Consider the following 16,558-nt stretch of genomic DNA (forward strand, 5'->3'; position numbering starts at 1 on the left):
TGTTTGGAGGTGCACTAGGGAGTCAGCAACGACAAAAGACAGAAGCGAGAAAGCGCCATTTTGAAACTTACACGGGCGCAAAGCGACGAAAATAAAACATAAGGCACTAGTTTGTGGATATTTACAAGTACAGCTTGCACGCTTCTGCTTTCCTCCGTTATTTCAGCGGGAAAGCGCTGCGCGCCTTTAGAACTGAGTGGACTAATATCTTTTGTGTCATTGAATTCTGAATCCGAAACGTACAGCTCGCTTTATTAACAAGGCTGGATGGCCACTATTTTAGACAGTCTTTGTCAAGGTCAAAGAACGCAGCCTCGCCTACGCCCAAGCGCGTTAGCTCTGACATGACCACGCTCGTCTGCCGATACAATGTCTCCAGGGGTGCAGTCGTCGGAAGGTTTTGTGATGCTAAAAAGGCACCAGTTAATAAGTTTAGTCAGCATCGTCGCCCTTTTGTATATTTCCACGCGACGTAGAGTACAATGCTTACCAAGGATAGTAGTATTGACAGTGTTGGCGACCTGTTCGCGCGATATAGGCCTTGTGCCGGGATTGTGCCCCGATCCAGAGTGATCTACGTCTGCATAAGCCAGAACAGCAAATGCATTGATCAACATCTCCTGCACAGATTGTCGCCTATTATCCTTGTACTGCTCCTGCAGGAACTGGCCATACTGAATTGCATCCTTTAGCATGCCTAGGCCCTCAAGTTCCTCGTTCTCGGCTCCAGCATGAGCTGTGTCTGCGTTGTCCTGGTCCACTTCCATATGTTCAACAAAGTTCCTGTCCTTCAGTTCTGTGTCAACTACAGAGTGCCTGATGAGTCCACTTCCATTATCGACACAACTTTTCTGGTGGTCCAAAGTGTGGAGCGGATGTGATGCTTGGTGGACCATCTCTACAAACTTGCGGCAGCGTAGTTGAAGGACCATCTCTGGATCATTGGTTATGATGCCTGGATAGTTCTTCTCCAGCAAGTCCATGGCCTGGTCGATCTCGCCAGTCATAATAGCCCGTCTGATAACTAATCATTGCAGCAGCATACACGGCAGTAAAAACCCAGTCAGCTTCAGTGATACACTCACAGGTCATCCTTGCAGGCGATCGTTCGTAGCAACAACAAGTGTGGTACCTTTCCGTCTTTCAGTATCGATAACCACGGGCAAATATCTGCTCGACTCTGCTGATGTAGATGTCGAACTCTTCCCAGAAGAATCCCGACGCTTCAATGGCTGGGGAGCCAGGTCATTCGAGAACTGCTTAGCACTTTCAGAGTAACCATGGTGAACCATATACGAAAGGACGAGCTGGCTCAAATTCTGTGATAATGTGCCAATGTGGTTCTTAGTCGCAACTGCATTTTGCAAAGAGTTTTCGAGTGCTTGCCAAGCTTCCACCTTCTCGTCCTACACATTTGGAATAATACAAGAATCAAGGATTAATGAAGAATGTGATGGATGCAAAAAAAGGTATTGTCCTGTCGGTAGTCGCTCCGCTGTTACCTTGACGTAGTCTTCAATGTTGAAGACAAACTCTTGCTGCCCAAAGTTCGCCTCTACAATTTCGCCTGCTGTCCTCATGCCGACTGTCGGGTACAGTGGACCCTTCAAATCACGAAATGCGACGCCTAAAGTCCGGCGAGAATACCATATCAATATCGGTTATGCCACTTTCATGTCCCCTCTCTTGCTCTACTAGATATAATCGTTGCTCTTACCAAGAAAAGTGCCGTTCTTTGTGTAAAAAAGCGACATGTCTCTAAAATTGATCCCACATCCAATCGTGTCTCCAGTGGTGAATACTGGACCAAACGGACGCCCGCTTCCACAGCCTCCGAAACTATTACCATCGTCTCCATGATAACCCCATGATTGTGGCTCCCAGCCTGATTGAAAGATTAAAAGCGGAACTCGTCAGTTTATGCTAAAACATGCCGTCTTTCATTAATACTGACTTGCCGATTATCACTGATAAGCATACCTGGTAGTCGGTCTAGAGCCACCATCGGATTACATACACCGATTCCTATATAGCTGTTGTTGCGCATCCCATACAAAGAGGTAAAAAGGTTAGACAATCCCACTGACGAAGATTGGTGAGACCCCTATAGATTCAGATCATTCCAGCATCATGGTCCTTACCCTTGCTGGCCCTTGCTTTTGACATACACTTCATAATAATACACGCCACACTGCGGTGGGATAGGACGGTTTGCACGGACCGCAGAAGCATCGCTGTCTAATCTGCCAGGGCCTGAAAAGCGTTGCCAAAACATGTCAAACGGCTAGCCTCAAAATACCTGCAGAAAAAAGAAAATAAGAAGAAGTGACATGTACCAATGTAATGAACCTGCAGGTCGTCCTCAGAAAGCTCAGTTTTTTCCGTCTTGTCAATAGTACTCCATCGTGATGGGAGCTGATACCGTAATGGACGTCGTTGTGGTTTCGGAATAATGGAACCATTTCCATTCTCGTTCAAACTGCCCCCAGATTCGCTCCCACTGCTGCTGCTGCTGCTACTGCTGCTTTCTCCACTGCTAGTGCTGCTGCTATCACTGTCCTGATAGGAATGTATGTGTCGCCGTCGACTGCTATCGACAAGCAGACGTCTTCGCTTTGAGGTCTCTCTCTCTGGATGCGATGTCTCTGTATTCTGATCAGAGGCCACGACGCCCTCTGGCTCGAAGTGCTGCTTGAAGGTTGTATGACGAAAGTATGAGGGCAGGGTGACCATCTTTGACTTTTTGGTGAATGACGACGCAAGGTTGCGATTGGCCATGGATGCCTTCTTGAGCGTACCAAAGGTGATAGCCCGCTGCGGACGACTCGAGTCTTCACGCTCCGGAAGAGGAAGGTGGGCATGTCGGTTGAGTGTCTGGGGTGTCGTCCTCTGCTGGGTCCTGCGCACAGATAGTTGTGGATAGTGAAGAGTAGACGGAACGATGCTGAGGGAGGTGTGCTCACGATCTGAGGCGCTCGGCCAGAGAGGCGTGACCGCAGCCATTACAGAGGCAGCAGCAACGGCAGAAGGCGAAGCATTAGCGCTGGCACGGATCGACGACAGGAGATCTTGGCGAATACTTGTAACGGATATATCTGGCACAGTCTCTGCTGAGGGATGCGGTATTAGTGAGAGATTCGTGTGCTCGGTGTCTGTGCCGATGCTTGTCCGCAAGGTCGAGGCAGGTGAAGTTGCTACCGAGGACGGGGCCGTGGATGCTGTGGTGGACGCTGGTGTGGAGAACTGGGTCGAGGCTGGACGGGAGCGTCGACGACGTGACCGGTGAGTAATGATGGCAGGGTCCTCGGTATCGCTACTATCCGAGGTAGCAGCAACAGTAGTGTCAGCAGCCCAGTCCTGTCCGTCGTCTGTACGTTGCGACATGTGAATGTCAAATGAATCGATATCCGACGTAGGTTGTTTTGAGGAATGGTTTAACGGCCAATAATTGGAGGTAGAGGGTTGAAGGTTGAGAGCGATGATCGATGGTTGTTGGTCGGCGGTTGTTGGTCAATGGTCAATGGTCAATGGTGGCAACAAGAAGAGGGAAGGAAGAAAACAGTGTCCTCCCTTTCATGGCATCTGAATGAAACTTTTTTTTCTTTTCTGTTATATGCGGTTACTTGTGGAATGACACTTCCATGGCCACAGTGGTGCTTTAATGGGTTTCTGCACCCTTGTATGCTTACAGCTGCACCAACTCCTCTATTGCGGCCCCCAGGGTTTGCCATGCCTTCTGCCTCCAGGGTGCAGCCATCACACCCCTCTGTGCCATCACCGCCGCGCCTTTCACTTTAGCCACACTCTGCCTCAGTTCCTCTTCAATCTTTTCCTTCTTCACGTTCTTCCACCCGGCTACCTTCTGCTGTCGTTCTGTGTTCGCCAGTAGCATCGTCCCTGCTACCTGCACATATCCTTGCATCAGATCAACTGCCTGCAGACTTTCCCTTCCATGTAGTAGGTCCAAACCTGCCTTTGCATTCACCTGGGCGACTGCATACGAACTCATGCCCGTGTCCGCAGTCGTCCTTGATAGGTGTTCTGACAATCGACCCCACAGCGCTGCGTCGGCTGGGGCCTGGTGCACAGACTTAGAGAGTGCTGCAATAGAAAGCTTCGACTCGCTCAGAAGCGAATAATACTGGCTGATCATCTGGTCTGACCTCAGCTCCGGATCCATCTCTGCCAATTCCTGTCGCGAAAACTTGAGGATCTCCTTCAACGCTGCCGTAGCGAGTGTCTCATCATCCTGCACAAGTCCCATGGCTCCCAATCCAAAAATCGCAGGCAGATGTGTTGGAGATTGAGCAATGCACCGAAACAACTCCTCCTTCGCGACCGCCCGCTGTTCCTCGCCCCCAAGGGCCCAAAGGACCTGGCTCAGCAGGACTACAACATCGTCCCGGGACTTTTCCATGCCCTCAACTTGCTCGGTCTCCGCAAGTGCGATCTCAAACATCCCCAGGCTGCGCTCAAGATCGCCCGCATAATACAGTGCCAATCCTGCTCCCAAGTGCTTGCATGTTCTGACCTCATTCGGCGTTACTTCCTGCCCCTCCAGCTCCAGCGAGATCTCATATGCCTCCACTGCACCAGTATAATCCTGCATACAAAGTAGCGCGCGTGCCAGGTTGTGATGCAACATCATCCTACGCCTCCTAGATCCGTCATCGATAATCTCATGGCCTTCCTCTTCGTTCAAGATCCGGATCGCCGTCAAAAAGCACTCTGCTGCTCCTTCGTGCTGCAAGAACCGCTCGCGCATCAGACCCAACAAATTCCAGCCCGCAGCATCTCGAGGCCGCTGCTCCAGATACTTTGAAAGTGCAAAGGCTGGCGTAACCAAAAATGTTGTTGCATTTGAAGAAGGACCGCGTTTGGCGTTGGCAGCATGGGCTCCTGGGCTAGCCATGTGGAAATTGTCCACCATGCTCGTAAAGGTGTTAATCGCGTAGCCGTAGTCGGCTTCCAAGACAGAAGCCGTGCTGGATTCACACGCATGTGCAAACAATGCTGTCGATTCGTGGCTTCCCCAAAGACTGGCGACACAGGCCTGCCCTGTCCATGCCTGTGCAAAGGAAGGATCCAAGGTTTGAGCAGTCGTGAACGCCTTGAGCGCAAGATCTAGGTCGAAGTTGAGCAAATACAGGAAGCCAAGGTTGGACCACGGCGCCGCATTCTATCCCAAAGTTTTCAAGAACTGATTAGCGTATCATTACCCAGGAACAATGCTCGAGCCATGGATAAACCGTATTCAAAGATGATACCTTGGGGTCGTATTCAATAGCCTTGATGAACGCATGCTGGCTGATCTTGGCATTCGTCGACAGAGTTGCAACACCAAGCGCATTCCAAACAATTGGACTTTCTTCTTCAAACTGTAGCGACGCCTTCAGGCAACGCATGGTGACTCCGAGCCATTGTCCTTTATGTCGTGTTATCGTAGCTGTGCGGTGCTCCTTCGCAGCGTTTTCGTGTCGGTAATAGTACGTCAGAGCAATATCGTACCAGAAATGAGCAGCCAGATGCCCCTCGTTTCCGTTCAAAATATTCGCCCTCTTGTACGCGAGACCTGCAACTGTATAAATCGCATCCAGTGCTTGTGAGATCTCCTCTGATGTCGCGTTCACAAGGTCGGTAGATGTCATGGTCTTTAGAATCTCCAGTACCCCTTCGTCCGTGCCTGATGGAAAGTGAAGGAGCGCATTCGTATCGGAAGGCATCATGTTGACGATGGCGGACAGAATGTTCAGAGGACAGAGATACAGGTATCGAGGGACTGCACGGTATGCAAGACAAGCATCGCCGACCAACTTCCATGCAGATATAATGTTGGGGTCCATTTGGAGAAGCTGAGACGCACACTGCAGCGCATGCCCGCAGGACTCTGCAGATCGGCCATAGTATCCGGAGACAAAGAACTCTTTGGCCTGCTCTAAACAACTCTCTGCTATACCCATCAGCGATGGAATGTGTTGGGACTCTTGATTTTGTTCCGCCAGCTGTAATGTCGACCGGTACTGCTCGATCGCCTCTGAATACATGCCAAGTCGTTGATGCACTCGCGCAATATGGTATTGCGCCGTAGTCGACTCTGGAACTAGCTCTCTATTCCTGGTGAATGCCTTCAATGCTGCCATGTACCTTCCCTCATGTTGATACGCTTCTGCAACACCTTCCCATGCCAGTGCGTTCTTAATGTCATTTCGCAGCAGCTTCTGGAAGGATCCCATAGCCTCGATATTGTTGCCACGCATCAGTTCCGCGAATCCCAGTCTGTTCAGGGCCCAGTTGGCCTTGCCGTCCGCTGCAATCACCTTTTCGTACACATCGATCGCGCCCTCCAAGCTGTCGCCTTTCAACAGGTAATCACTCAGGAAACGTCCAGCATCCCCTTCGCGAGGGTCCAAGGAGAACGCATGTTGGTAGCATTTTTCAGCACGAGGGTCATCCTGAGCAACCTCACGATAATAGTGTCCCAGATATGTAAAGGCTCCAGCACAATGCGGGTCCAGTTTGGCGGCAGCAATAAGTTGTGCATGACAATAATCCGAGTTTTCGCGGTACTCCCCACCCATGTCATAATAGATTCTTCCCAAACGATAGAGGTCCAGCGCGCGGGGCTCTTTTGACATTTCGATAACTTCCCGAAGCCATTCTTCCGCTTGCTCGAACTCCCCTCGAACGTAGCAGATCCATCCTAGCTCAGACCGAGCAGAGATATTATCAGGGTCCAGTAGGAGAACATTTTCAAAGGATTTCGTTGCCTCTGCATATTTTCCTTCTATGCATCGGACGAATCCAACACCCTAGGTTGAGCGGACAGACAGAAAAATATGACGTTAGACTCGAAAAATGGTGCGAGCGCAATATAACACCATAAACTAATTGAGGTATGGATATTCACCTGACGGGCCTCAATATTATTTTCGTCCGCATCAAGGATTCCTTCATAAAGAGCGAGGGCACTGCCTGCCAGCTTTGGGCTGATTTTGAGCTGACAGCAAGCCATACAGAGCTCGAAGGATCGGCGCATTTTGTCGAATGGAAATGCCGTGGCGGCAGCAAGCCTCTGGAGGATATTTCGTCCTGCCGTGGCATGCTCCAGACCAGCTTCATAATCCTGAACTGAATAGTCCATCCAGCATATGACGAGGTAACCATACGCGAGGTCTGGTTCCAACTTGAAGCCCTCCTCCAGAATCTCCACTAGATCTTCCCTCGCTTCTCCGTTCGCGAAATGCAGTTGTGCTTGAATTATATTGGACAATCCGGTGTTGGGGAACTTTGTGAAGTACAGCTCCTGAAGGTACGCATCATAGTCGGAAGGCATGGCTGCATCGGTGAATTTTAGAAGCAGTTCGTATGGCAATGGTGAAGCGCAGTTGCCCTTGATCATGTCGGACGCCAACGCCAACGCTTTTTCACGGATTACTGTCTTCTGATCAAATGTGATGGCTTCGATTTTCTTGATATAAAACTGAAGTAGCTTCAACTGCAGATCCGCCCTATTCTCTGGGTCGAGCTCCAAGATTGACTCGTATGTAGTGCCAAGCTATCCCAATATATGAGCGGGACAAATTCTACAGTTAGCACTGTAGTCGTAAATGGTAGGAGACTTCATATTCTAAATACGATATGGATGCTTTTTTTTACCTCAGACTTGTTGTAGAGCTCATTTTTCACTGCATTCTGAACCTGCTCCTGAGTTCCGCCTCCAAGACGTCCTCGGCGCAGTCTAACCTCGCGTTCGTAGAACTGGGCATCCATCTTTTCTTGAATCGATGCCAGAGTTTTGAGGGTTTCCATACGGCTTGGCTTATCACCCAATAAATCGTAGAGCATCGATCCGGGCAGGAGCGTTTTAATCTTCTCAATTGCCTTGTTCATTTCGCCCTCAGTGGTATAAAGATCAATCAACCGCTCTGTTACCGACATGGCCTTCTTTCCATCCGCACTATTTCATAACAAGAATGAAAATGCGGTTTGATCCGTAAGCTCGCCATATGATACATTTCCAAGAAGCGAAATTGTCTATACCTTTTTAGGTGGATCTGGAGCATCTCCTCCAGTGCTGCGGCGAGCTCAGGCCACTTCTTTAGTTTATCGTAAAAGTTGATCAGACCCTAATTCCACAATCGACACGTATCATAAGTGTTATCAACAGTAACCTTAGATTATGATAGCGAAGCACCGATATTGATGCTGGATGCTGTCCACATACCTCGCGCGCCAGAGGAAGCTCGGGGCTAACTGCAATTGCTTTTCTAAAGCGCTCTTCTCCTTTGGCCGCTTGACCCTGGTTCTGATACGCCAATCCTGAAAGCACTAGACTGCATGGGCATCAGTGGCAGTGGGCAAATGGAATTATGTCAGATCTATCTACACACGAAACAACAAGTAATTGATACCACCATTGAAAGGCGCCTTGATTGATCTTTACCCCATATAGTTCTCCGAGTCGGCATCAAGGACCTTTCGGGTCCACATCAGGGCATCATCATAGCTCTTGTTCGCGATGGCCTCCCTAGCGTTCTTGAGATTGATCTTGACAGTCGACATCGCGGTTCCTGCGGTCAACGATCGATTATTATTTTTAATGACGCCAGATTCTCTCTCCGGATCCAGGACAATGGGCGCGATAATTCCCACCACTGGTCAAAGCTCCGGGTGGAATTAGTGCGCACTCGGAGAGGAAATAATGATCTCACACTGTCAGACGGGGCGAGGTGTAGTGACTGTACCAAAGGCTGCATTGTCCAAGCCGTGGCTTGGACTGGACAAACTATCGAATTTTATCCTCCTCCATCTCGTCCTTGCCCTGAAGGTGTTCCACTGGACGGGCATCCGCTCTCTTCCTCGCTGCCGTGGTCAAATCCTCCTGAGGTCGCTGTCGCACAAAGCCCTGGGCCACACCTCCAACACGCCTCCTGGCCTTCTTTTTCGGGCATATGTCTTCAGACTTCTCCATGCCACCGTTGCTTTACACCGCAATCCGCGATACCCTTCGACGTTTTCAGAGGTAGCGCCAAATCCGTCGTCAAGAACTTTGGGACGAGTCCTAGGTAGATATCCATCGTACCCAAAGTTCCTTGAGTATGGTTTCCCTTTCTATGTTTTCCTGGCCGTCTACTCTTTCTTCTCCCTCGTAGACAGTCTTCCTATTCCCTTCTTCGTTCTCCCTGGTTCGCCGCTCTTTCGCTGCCTAGCTTTATCACCATCATGGATGGTGCTAACCATACACTCCGATAGTCGTACATGTCCAACCTAATATTCCTTGACTCTCAGCTCATTCAGTCTTAACATGTGCTCTTTATCCTCATGAAATTGATCCAAAAGACATTCCAGCACGGACCAATGCTCCAGCAGCCACTAGATCTCTTCTACGATCATGTCTTATCGCAGAAAAGTCAATCGAAATGTCTGCGACCATTACAAGCTATGGAGGAGCTCCAATCTGCCTTCGGATCGCAGAGACCCCTCTATTTCGTGAATAGACTACCAGTTGTGAATATGTTGCTCAATAAAGCTTCTACGTGCCAGCGAAACTCTAACAAAAATAGGCTTACGGTAACACGACGCGTACTTTTTTTTTTTTTTTTTATTAACATAAGGTAACACGACGCGTACCTATTGATTAGGCTCGACAGCCTGAAATTGCGCAGAGTTTCCATTTATGGTAACGGGCTTGCCCTGCACATGATCTCGTCCTCAGGCTGGGAACGAGCCTACCTATTGGTAGCGAGGGCGAGTATAACTCGGGCCTGGAGCCTTAGTCTGGGCACGTTGACTACATAAGAACATTGAATAGAAGTAAGTTGAAGAACTGCAGATGAAAACGCTTAAGAACCTCAGATGTAAGCACACTTACGAGAGATCTCTCGGATCGAGGTTTCAAGGAAGAGCCTTGTCCCTTCAAAAATCAGAGGAGATACTATTTAGAAGTAGTGATTCTCACCGGTGAACGGTTAACCACGGTGAACAACTTTTATGATTTTTTCACCGGTGATAATACCGGTGAACTGCGAAAAGTGCACTACAATTCACCGGTGAGAATCACTGTTTAGAAGAATAGGGATGCAACAACACACTCGGGTTAAGGGTCAGCTATGTCGAAAGGGACTTTCCTTCGACTCATGTGCTTAGACCAGCGGCCATCGAGGGGCGCTGTTCTTGGTCCTCCGCATCCGATCACTACAGGATCATGATCGTTACCTTGTTGACGCTTGCGAGACTCGTGGAGCGGACAGGGGCAGAAGAGGGAACGCTTGTAGTACAATATGATTCCAAAGGAGGGTAGGGGTGTCCGAAACGGACTAGCAAGAAAGCTTGGACGAACTTGGGTTGCAGAGGCTCGAGCGCAAAAGTCCCGTATCTACTAGCGATGCTGGTGATGGCTAACACTGGCAGAGCATACCAATCGAGCGTGGTACAGAGGATGGGACTATGTATGCGTGAGCGATTTAGTGGATTCGAACAGCGTTCCAGTGATTTTGATGGTGGTGAAATCCTGCTATTATCTCGGAGGGCTGCGATTTTCAGATTATCAAATGCCTTGCAGCGAATTCGAAACATTCCATCCTGATCTTGACTCGAGGGATCCTGTGGTCTGGTCGCACCTTGCACTTAAATGAAGTTGAGCCAGAGAAGGCATTCGACATCGACACACTTATAGAGTGGCATGACTTGGCGCTCCAGACGTGTGTTCTGGATATAGCCTGGAGGTAAATGTCATAGAATGAATGCTGAACGTAGGCCAAGGGTTCAAAGTGTGAGGTTTTAAGACATAGTTGTCATGCGAAAGGGACTCGAGAAAACAAACATTTAATTAAAGTCGTTCGAACTGCCAAATTTTTGCCGCCATGGCGTTCAAGGCTCCGTACTCTTGAGTGATATCTACAAATCAACGAACTCCAGATTTGCACGATCAGGAACTTCTGAAGTTTTCTCAAGGTCCACAAGGGGAATCAACGAGCTTGGTGAGAATCTGAAAGTATCAGATATTGTTTGCATGCCCCAAGGTAACCTTCTTTTGGGATTCATTGCAATGCATTTCCATACAATTCTGGAATAAAGAAAGGGAGTGATGATCGCGTTTTAGGGTCCCGCACGCCACAGCAATGGCCCAATGACTCACTGACAGGCTGTCTTATCTCATCCACAATATCCTCGTCCGTTAGGATGTATGGCGCCCCCTGTTCATCTGGATGGTTTAATAGGAACGTTACTGACATAGGGTCCTGGTACGGCATCCGTTGAAGAGTGGCATTGAGTTCGTTGATAACATTCTCGCCATCGACATAGCTGTTTGGTGTGTCGCTGTCGCTTGGTGTGCATATTTTACATTTTTTGAAGCAGTTGGCGATATTTGTGTCTTTCACCTCATCCCGAGCTTGCACTACTATTCTGATTTCTATGAAGACGTTGGGCCTTGCAGGGTTTGCGATACCATTCTCAAGGTTGCTCAGAAAAATGAAACTTATATCGCGCTTTAAATGACCTGATGATACCAACATCCATGGACTGGATCTTGGAGGTCACGTTGGGCGGCAAGTAGAGAGCCTCTGTGTTCGATCGCTGTGGGAGATTTGACTGTTTTACATGTGCGCTGCAATTGTCCAATATTAACAGCACTCTGCGATTCACTCTGCCATCAAATCACTTGAGCCAGTCGTTGAATATCTTCAGCGTCATCCATGCCCTGGTATTTCAACGGTAGGTCATTCCCAAGTTACTGAGCTGAACGTCCTTGAAACAACGCGGCTTCTGGAACTTGCTGATGATCCATAGCGGCACTTTATCGGATCCATCACCGTTCGAACAGTTAGCAATTGTTAAGTGCTCTTTGTCCTGCTATCTGTCCCCAAGTTCTTTGTCGCTAAGGCTCTATTGGGCCTAAGAAAGGATTATTGTTACATTGCTGCCTAAACACCTCGATGCCTTCTTGGCATAAACTGGCCAACCTTACCTACATTCGATAGAAGAGACCGGTATCACCCACATTGTAGATGTCCTTCCATGGGTATCTGTCAAGCCATGAGTGCAATCCGGACAACAGCCCTTCAAGGGTTTGCATGTTCATAGATCCGCTCTCTCTGACTGTTCGATATCCTTGGATGCCATGGCGCTTCTTGAACAACGTTAACCAGCCTTCGGAAAACTCGAAACTCACTTCTTCGCCGTAGAGATCCTTGAGGAAACCCTTTCCTTTAGCTTGGATTAGGCGCCCATTCATCTGGACCTGGCCCTGATAAAGCTCGAACCGATCCTTTAAGGCATCTTCCACCGTCAGGAACTCTACCGCTTTGTGCCGCTTGGCGTCCTTCTTGCGTTGATCAGTGTTTAGAGTAGTTCTATAGACCGCTTTAGTGTCTTGAATATTCTTGACCTGGCTATCTTGGTACTGTGTTTCTTCTCCAGTCATGAATTAAGCTGATCAATATTCGTACTCGGGTCCTCGTTCTTTTTACGGTAAAGAGCAATGCGCTACTCGTCGGTCATCGTCACATGTGAGGGTTCTTTGGAAGTCATGAGGATTTGTAGTTGCTGGGATTGCACTGTACAAATGGATGTACAGTATTTATTAATGTAATGATTGAGAAGGCTGTTGTCGGTGCAGCGACGGATATCGAAACATGAAAACCTCCCATTCTGTAAAGGAAATATCGCTTTATAAAGGCTCAGATAATTAGCATGAAACCGAGCAATTGGTTCAAGAGACGATGCGTATCCGTTACAGATAGAGTCCTCAGCACCCTGGGAAAAGATTGAATAAGGCGGAATGTATTTAGTCCTAGCAAGCGCTGTACAGCTGCATGCGTTTTATATTTCCTCGGGGGAATGAAAGGTTTGTCTCCGTGGATATTCAAAAAATCGATCGAACATTGGCATGAATCTGAGCCTATTGACCCCGATCCCCTTCATTTCCCTTATCAGCCTTGTCTTAGGGCCATTGTGGGTCGTCATATTCATCGTCATCATTCCAATTAGCGCCAACTGCTATTTATTAATAAGGCCCACGATCGACTGAACGAAGATGCAGCAGAGCTGTATATGGATAATAAACGACAATTAGGCGCGTAGCCCGTTTCTTTCTTTTTTTCTTTCATCCGTTCTTTAGTTCAAAGTGAAGATGCGTTTTTTTTTTTTACTGAGAGCAGTAGCACAGCCCACTGCGACCACTGACTGCCACTACGCTTCCCCCTTCGTCCTCCCTATTATTATCCTCACTTCTTTTTTCCCTTCCTGCCTTTCAACACCACTCCCAACCTCACCACCTTCATCCACACCCCCCATTATCATCCTCAACGTTGGCATTGGCATCGGCATCGGCATATGTCTACATGCTCCGTGTCACATCTCAACTTTTATTGACCCGCGAATCTTTTGCCACCGGCTCACGCTAGTGTTACCCACTACATATACTCTCCTTCGCTCCTTCTGGCCCTGCCCTGAAACGCACTGTTATCCCTCTTCGTTCCTCTTTCTTCATCCTAACAACTACTGCTACCCTATCGAATTTGTCTACTGCTCCCAACTGAACAATTGTATAGCACATAAACACAGCAGCAAATGGCGGACAGCTCAAGTCAGCACTCTGTAAGTACTACTTGCTGCTCTACCTTCTTCGTATCGCATTATTGTCGGGACGGTGTAGTTTTCGTTGGCGTGTGATATGATGCGATGCGATGCGATGGGCTTTTGTTGTTTGTGTTTGCTGTCGGTTATTGTTTGTCTGCTGTAGGTTATTGTTTGTCTGCTGTAAACTAGACTAGTGCGATTTGATGCACTTTCAACCGTCCAAACAAACAAAAAAAAACGTTCCTGAAAATGAGAAGTAGCGAGGATTTCCACGACGCCCTGTTTTCTCTGCCTCATCCTTCTTCCCCTATCTCCATCTATTCATCCGCATCCCATTCTCCCATTCCCTCCTACATCCTCACTTTCCTCCTTCGTGCGTCCTTTTTCTCTCGCACACTCTCTCTCGCGCATACTTTCTCCCTCTCTCCACTCGCGCGCCATGTCTCGCTCTTAAATCCCACACTCTTAAATATCTCTCACTCTTAATCTAACTTTCTCTTAACCCCTCTCATATACTGCCTCTTCACAGCAAGTGTCCCTAATGCCTGGTCCAGCCATCTCCCCACGACCTGGACACACCGGCAACTCCTACCCGGACTACAAACAGGAGTACTACTCACAGCAACACCAGAAGCAAGAATACAGTTACGACCCTCCCTTTGCTTATGACAACCATACCAACACTGCCATTTCCACCACCCCAAGATACCCCTCATCATCATCCACCCCTACTGTATACAACAACAACATTAATCTCAATCCTATCAACGACCACCAATACAGTTACGCTTCTCCTGCCTCCAGTTATCATAACAGCAATAGCAATAACAACTATTATAATTCTAATACTGGCAATAATACCTCCTCGGGTCTCAAGCGACAGCCGACCCACCAACAGTATCCACAGCTGCAGCCACAAAAGCAGCATCAGCAGCACGCCGTAGCCGAGAACTCTCTCAGACAACCCCTACAGCAAGACTCCCAACACCGCAATTACGACCCATATCCTCACCGAACACCAAGAGTCCCCCAGCTGTAGCCTCAGCCAACGTACACTCTCCTGGGGAGCAAGACCCCACTAATGCCGAGAGTAAACCTAAAGCACCGCCTTCTTACTGCTATCCACCTCAGCCCTCCTCCCGACCTTCGTCGCCGGACCCTGACGACCATGGCCCCTTCATCTCGCGTATCAAACAGCTGTTCAAGTTCCCGTCCTCGACCTACGGCAAATCAATGGTCTTGGTAATTGCAGTCGAGGCATTGCTCGTGATTATTATGCAGGCTATCATTGTCGGTCTGTACTTCCACAGCCTGGTCGACACGCCATTGCCGCCACCGACGTCAGGATTATATGCCAACATAACTATGCCACCTTATCTGGACACGAGGAACCAGTCGCGCTCTATTCCTGCGTACCTCATTGTCTTCGTCTTTGCACAGCTTTTCCAACTCGTCTTTGCCTGGGACGCAGTAAGTCTTCATTTTGCTCTGTTACAAATACTTGTAACGATTGCCCCGTTCATATTTTGTCTCGTTCAGTGTTTGTGTTTAAAACACGCCCCAAAGAAGGGGTGTGTGGGTAGAGCCTGAAAAAGGCCAGGTGGGCGAAACGCTTAATACTGGCATGAATGACTGGATGGATAGATACCGAAGTACAGAAAGTGTGTTCTACGCGTAGCAATACCTACCTCTTTTGTTATTCTCACTCGTTTTTTTTTTGTAATAGGTGCGGGCACAGAATACGATCGAGTTGATTGGGATTGTAATATTCAATTTATGCTGCTTCGCCTACTCGATCTTTGAGATCTCCCAGATCCGCAACTCGCTCTGGGACTCGGGAAACGAGGGCTTCTTTGTTCCACAGGACAAGGCCCAGAAGCTACAAGACTCTATTCAGCCATTCTTGATCATCGTCGTCTGTATCATTGGCATCACACAGTTTCTCGTCACTTGGTTGGCCTACCGGCTCTTCCAGGAGTTTGGATGGAAGATTTACAAAAAGATCGGAGCCGATCCCAACACAAAGAGTAAGCAAGCGCACTATTTAATGATAGCTGTTACCATGGCATGATCGTATGCAATGAAATAGCTGACTTTACGTTTTTTTTTTTTTGTTGTGTATAGAAATGTACCGCGCGTACCAGATCTACCTGGTGCTGATCAAGGTCGACCTGTTCTTCTTTGTGGGATTTTCAATCCAGTTCATCTATTTGACCCTGATAAAGCGCGGTCAGGACCCCGAATACTGGTTGACGATCATTGTGCTGCCTGTGACGATCCTGATTCTGTACATTGCGGTGTATGCGGTCCGACACGAGAGCCGCAAGTGGATGGCGACGTTCCTGCTGGCGATGCTGTGTGGAGTCGTTTACTTTATCTTTAAGGTCGTCAGAATGTATATCGGACCCAAGGTCGAGAATTACAGGGGTGTCTTCAAGTTCCTGACCCTTTTCGGTAAGACGCACAGTTTCTTTATCTGAATTCAGCTCATGCACTTTTGCTCTCTGTCCTCTATTGTTTTATTCTAACGATCCGACGTGCTATTGCTGTTTCGTTTGTTTTAGCATCGCTGTGCTTAATTACGATTCTGCTGACAATCGCCAACGCTGCTTTCTGCTACCGCAATTTTGGAAAGGGATTGAAGCCTCATTTGCAGCAGGATGGCCCCGAGGCACAGAGCGTAACCTCCCCAGCGGGTGCTCGCCATCTGGAGATCGACTAAAGCTGCAAACAAGGCCGCTCTTTTTATCGATATCAAGGCGAGATGCGTTTCGTCAGTTGTATATAGACCTGCGCCTAGGTTGTCTTGTGCGCCATTAAAGCTCTCTCTGGCTTGATAAGACCAGGACAATAGATAAAAGACAAAAAGGTTGACAGAATTGGACAATGGCCTATCGAAACAATACAGCGTTCACGTCTTCATATCGTGCAAGCTATGTGTCTTCAACCCACTGACCTCCATATAAAAAACCCCCTA

General features: G+C 48.4%; 5 protein-coding genes across 5 annotated transcripts; 2 read left to right on the forward strand and 3 right to left on the reverse strand.

The window, feature by feature from the left end:
• Nucleotides 1-224: 224 nt before the first annotated feature.
• Nucleotides 225-2,318, reverse strand: BC939DRAFT_144383 (concanavalin A-like lectin/glucanase domain-containing protein). Its single transcript, XM_051550173.1, has 7 exons — nucleotides 2,142-2,318; nucleotides 1,981-2,033; nucleotides 1,718-1,885; nucleotides 1,503-1,627; nucleotides 1,133-1,406; nucleotides 491-1,024; nucleotides 225-408 (listed from the first exon to the last, which is right to left on the reverse strand). Exons 1-7 carry the CDS (start codon nucleotides 2,273-2,275, stop codon nucleotides 275-277), a joined length of 1,422 nt encoding a protein of 473 aa, XP_051417090.1. The 5' UTR covers nucleotides 2,276-2,318; the 3' UTR covers nucleotides 225-274.
• Nucleotides 2,142-3,535, reverse strand: BC939DRAFT_144399 (uncharacterized protein). Its single transcript, XM_051550175.1, has one exon. The coding sequence runs from the start codon at nucleotides 3,382-3,384 to the stop codon at nucleotides 2,239-2,241; it is 1,146 nt and encodes a 381-aa protein (XP_051417091.1). The 5' UTR covers nucleotides 3,385-3,535; the 3' UTR covers nucleotides 2,142-2,238.
• BC939DRAFT_144395 (uncharacterized protein) lies at nucleotides 3,274-8,338 on the reverse strand. The gene is made up of 5 exons (XM_051550174.1): nucleotides 8,225-8,338; nucleotides 7,657-8,126; nucleotides 6,908-7,555; nucleotides 5,268-6,809; nucleotides 3,274-5,179 (listed from the first exon to the last, which is right to left on the reverse strand). Exons 2-5 carry the CDS (start codon nucleotides 7,936-7,938, stop codon nucleotides 3,686-3,688), a joined length of 3,966 nt encoding a protein of 1,321 aa, XP_051417092.1. The 5' UTR covers nucleotides 7,939-8,126; nucleotides 8,225-8,338; the 3' UTR covers nucleotides 3,274-3,685.
• Nucleotides 8,339-14,122: 5,784 nt separating this feature from the next.
• Nucleotides 14,123-15,051, forward strand: BC939DRAFT_488979 (uncharacterized protein; the record flags this gene model as incomplete). The annotated part of the gene is made up of 2 exons (XM_051559402.1): nucleotides 14,123-14,450; nucleotides 14,489-15,051. Coding segments are annotated over 2 exons (891 nt in total), but the record flags the coding sequence as incomplete, so codon positions are not given.
• On the forward strand, nucleotides 14,860-16,419 carry BC939DRAFT_144588 (uncharacterized protein). Its single transcript, XM_051550178.1, has 4 exons — nucleotides 14,860-15,233; nucleotides 15,308-15,608; nucleotides 15,706-16,035; nucleotides 16,146-16,419. The coding sequence occupies exons 1-4, from the start codon at nucleotides 15,210-15,212 to the stop codon at nucleotides 16,301-16,303; spliced, it is 813 nt and encodes a 270-aa protein (XP_051417094.1). The 5' UTR covers nucleotides 14,860-15,209; the 3' UTR covers nucleotides 16,304-16,419.
• The last annotated feature ends 139 nt before the right edge of the window (nucleotides 16,420-16,558 follow it).

Source organism: Gamsiella multidivaricata (assembly GCF_025024155.1).
Source record: "Gamsiella multidivaricata strain RSA 2152 chromosome Unknown BC939scaffold_3, whole genome shotgun sequence".
In the NCBI taxonomy this organism is placed as follows: domain Eukaryota; kingdom Fungi; phylum Mortierellomycota; class Mortierellomycetes; order Mortierellales; family Mortierellaceae; genus Gamsiella; species Gamsiella multidivaricata.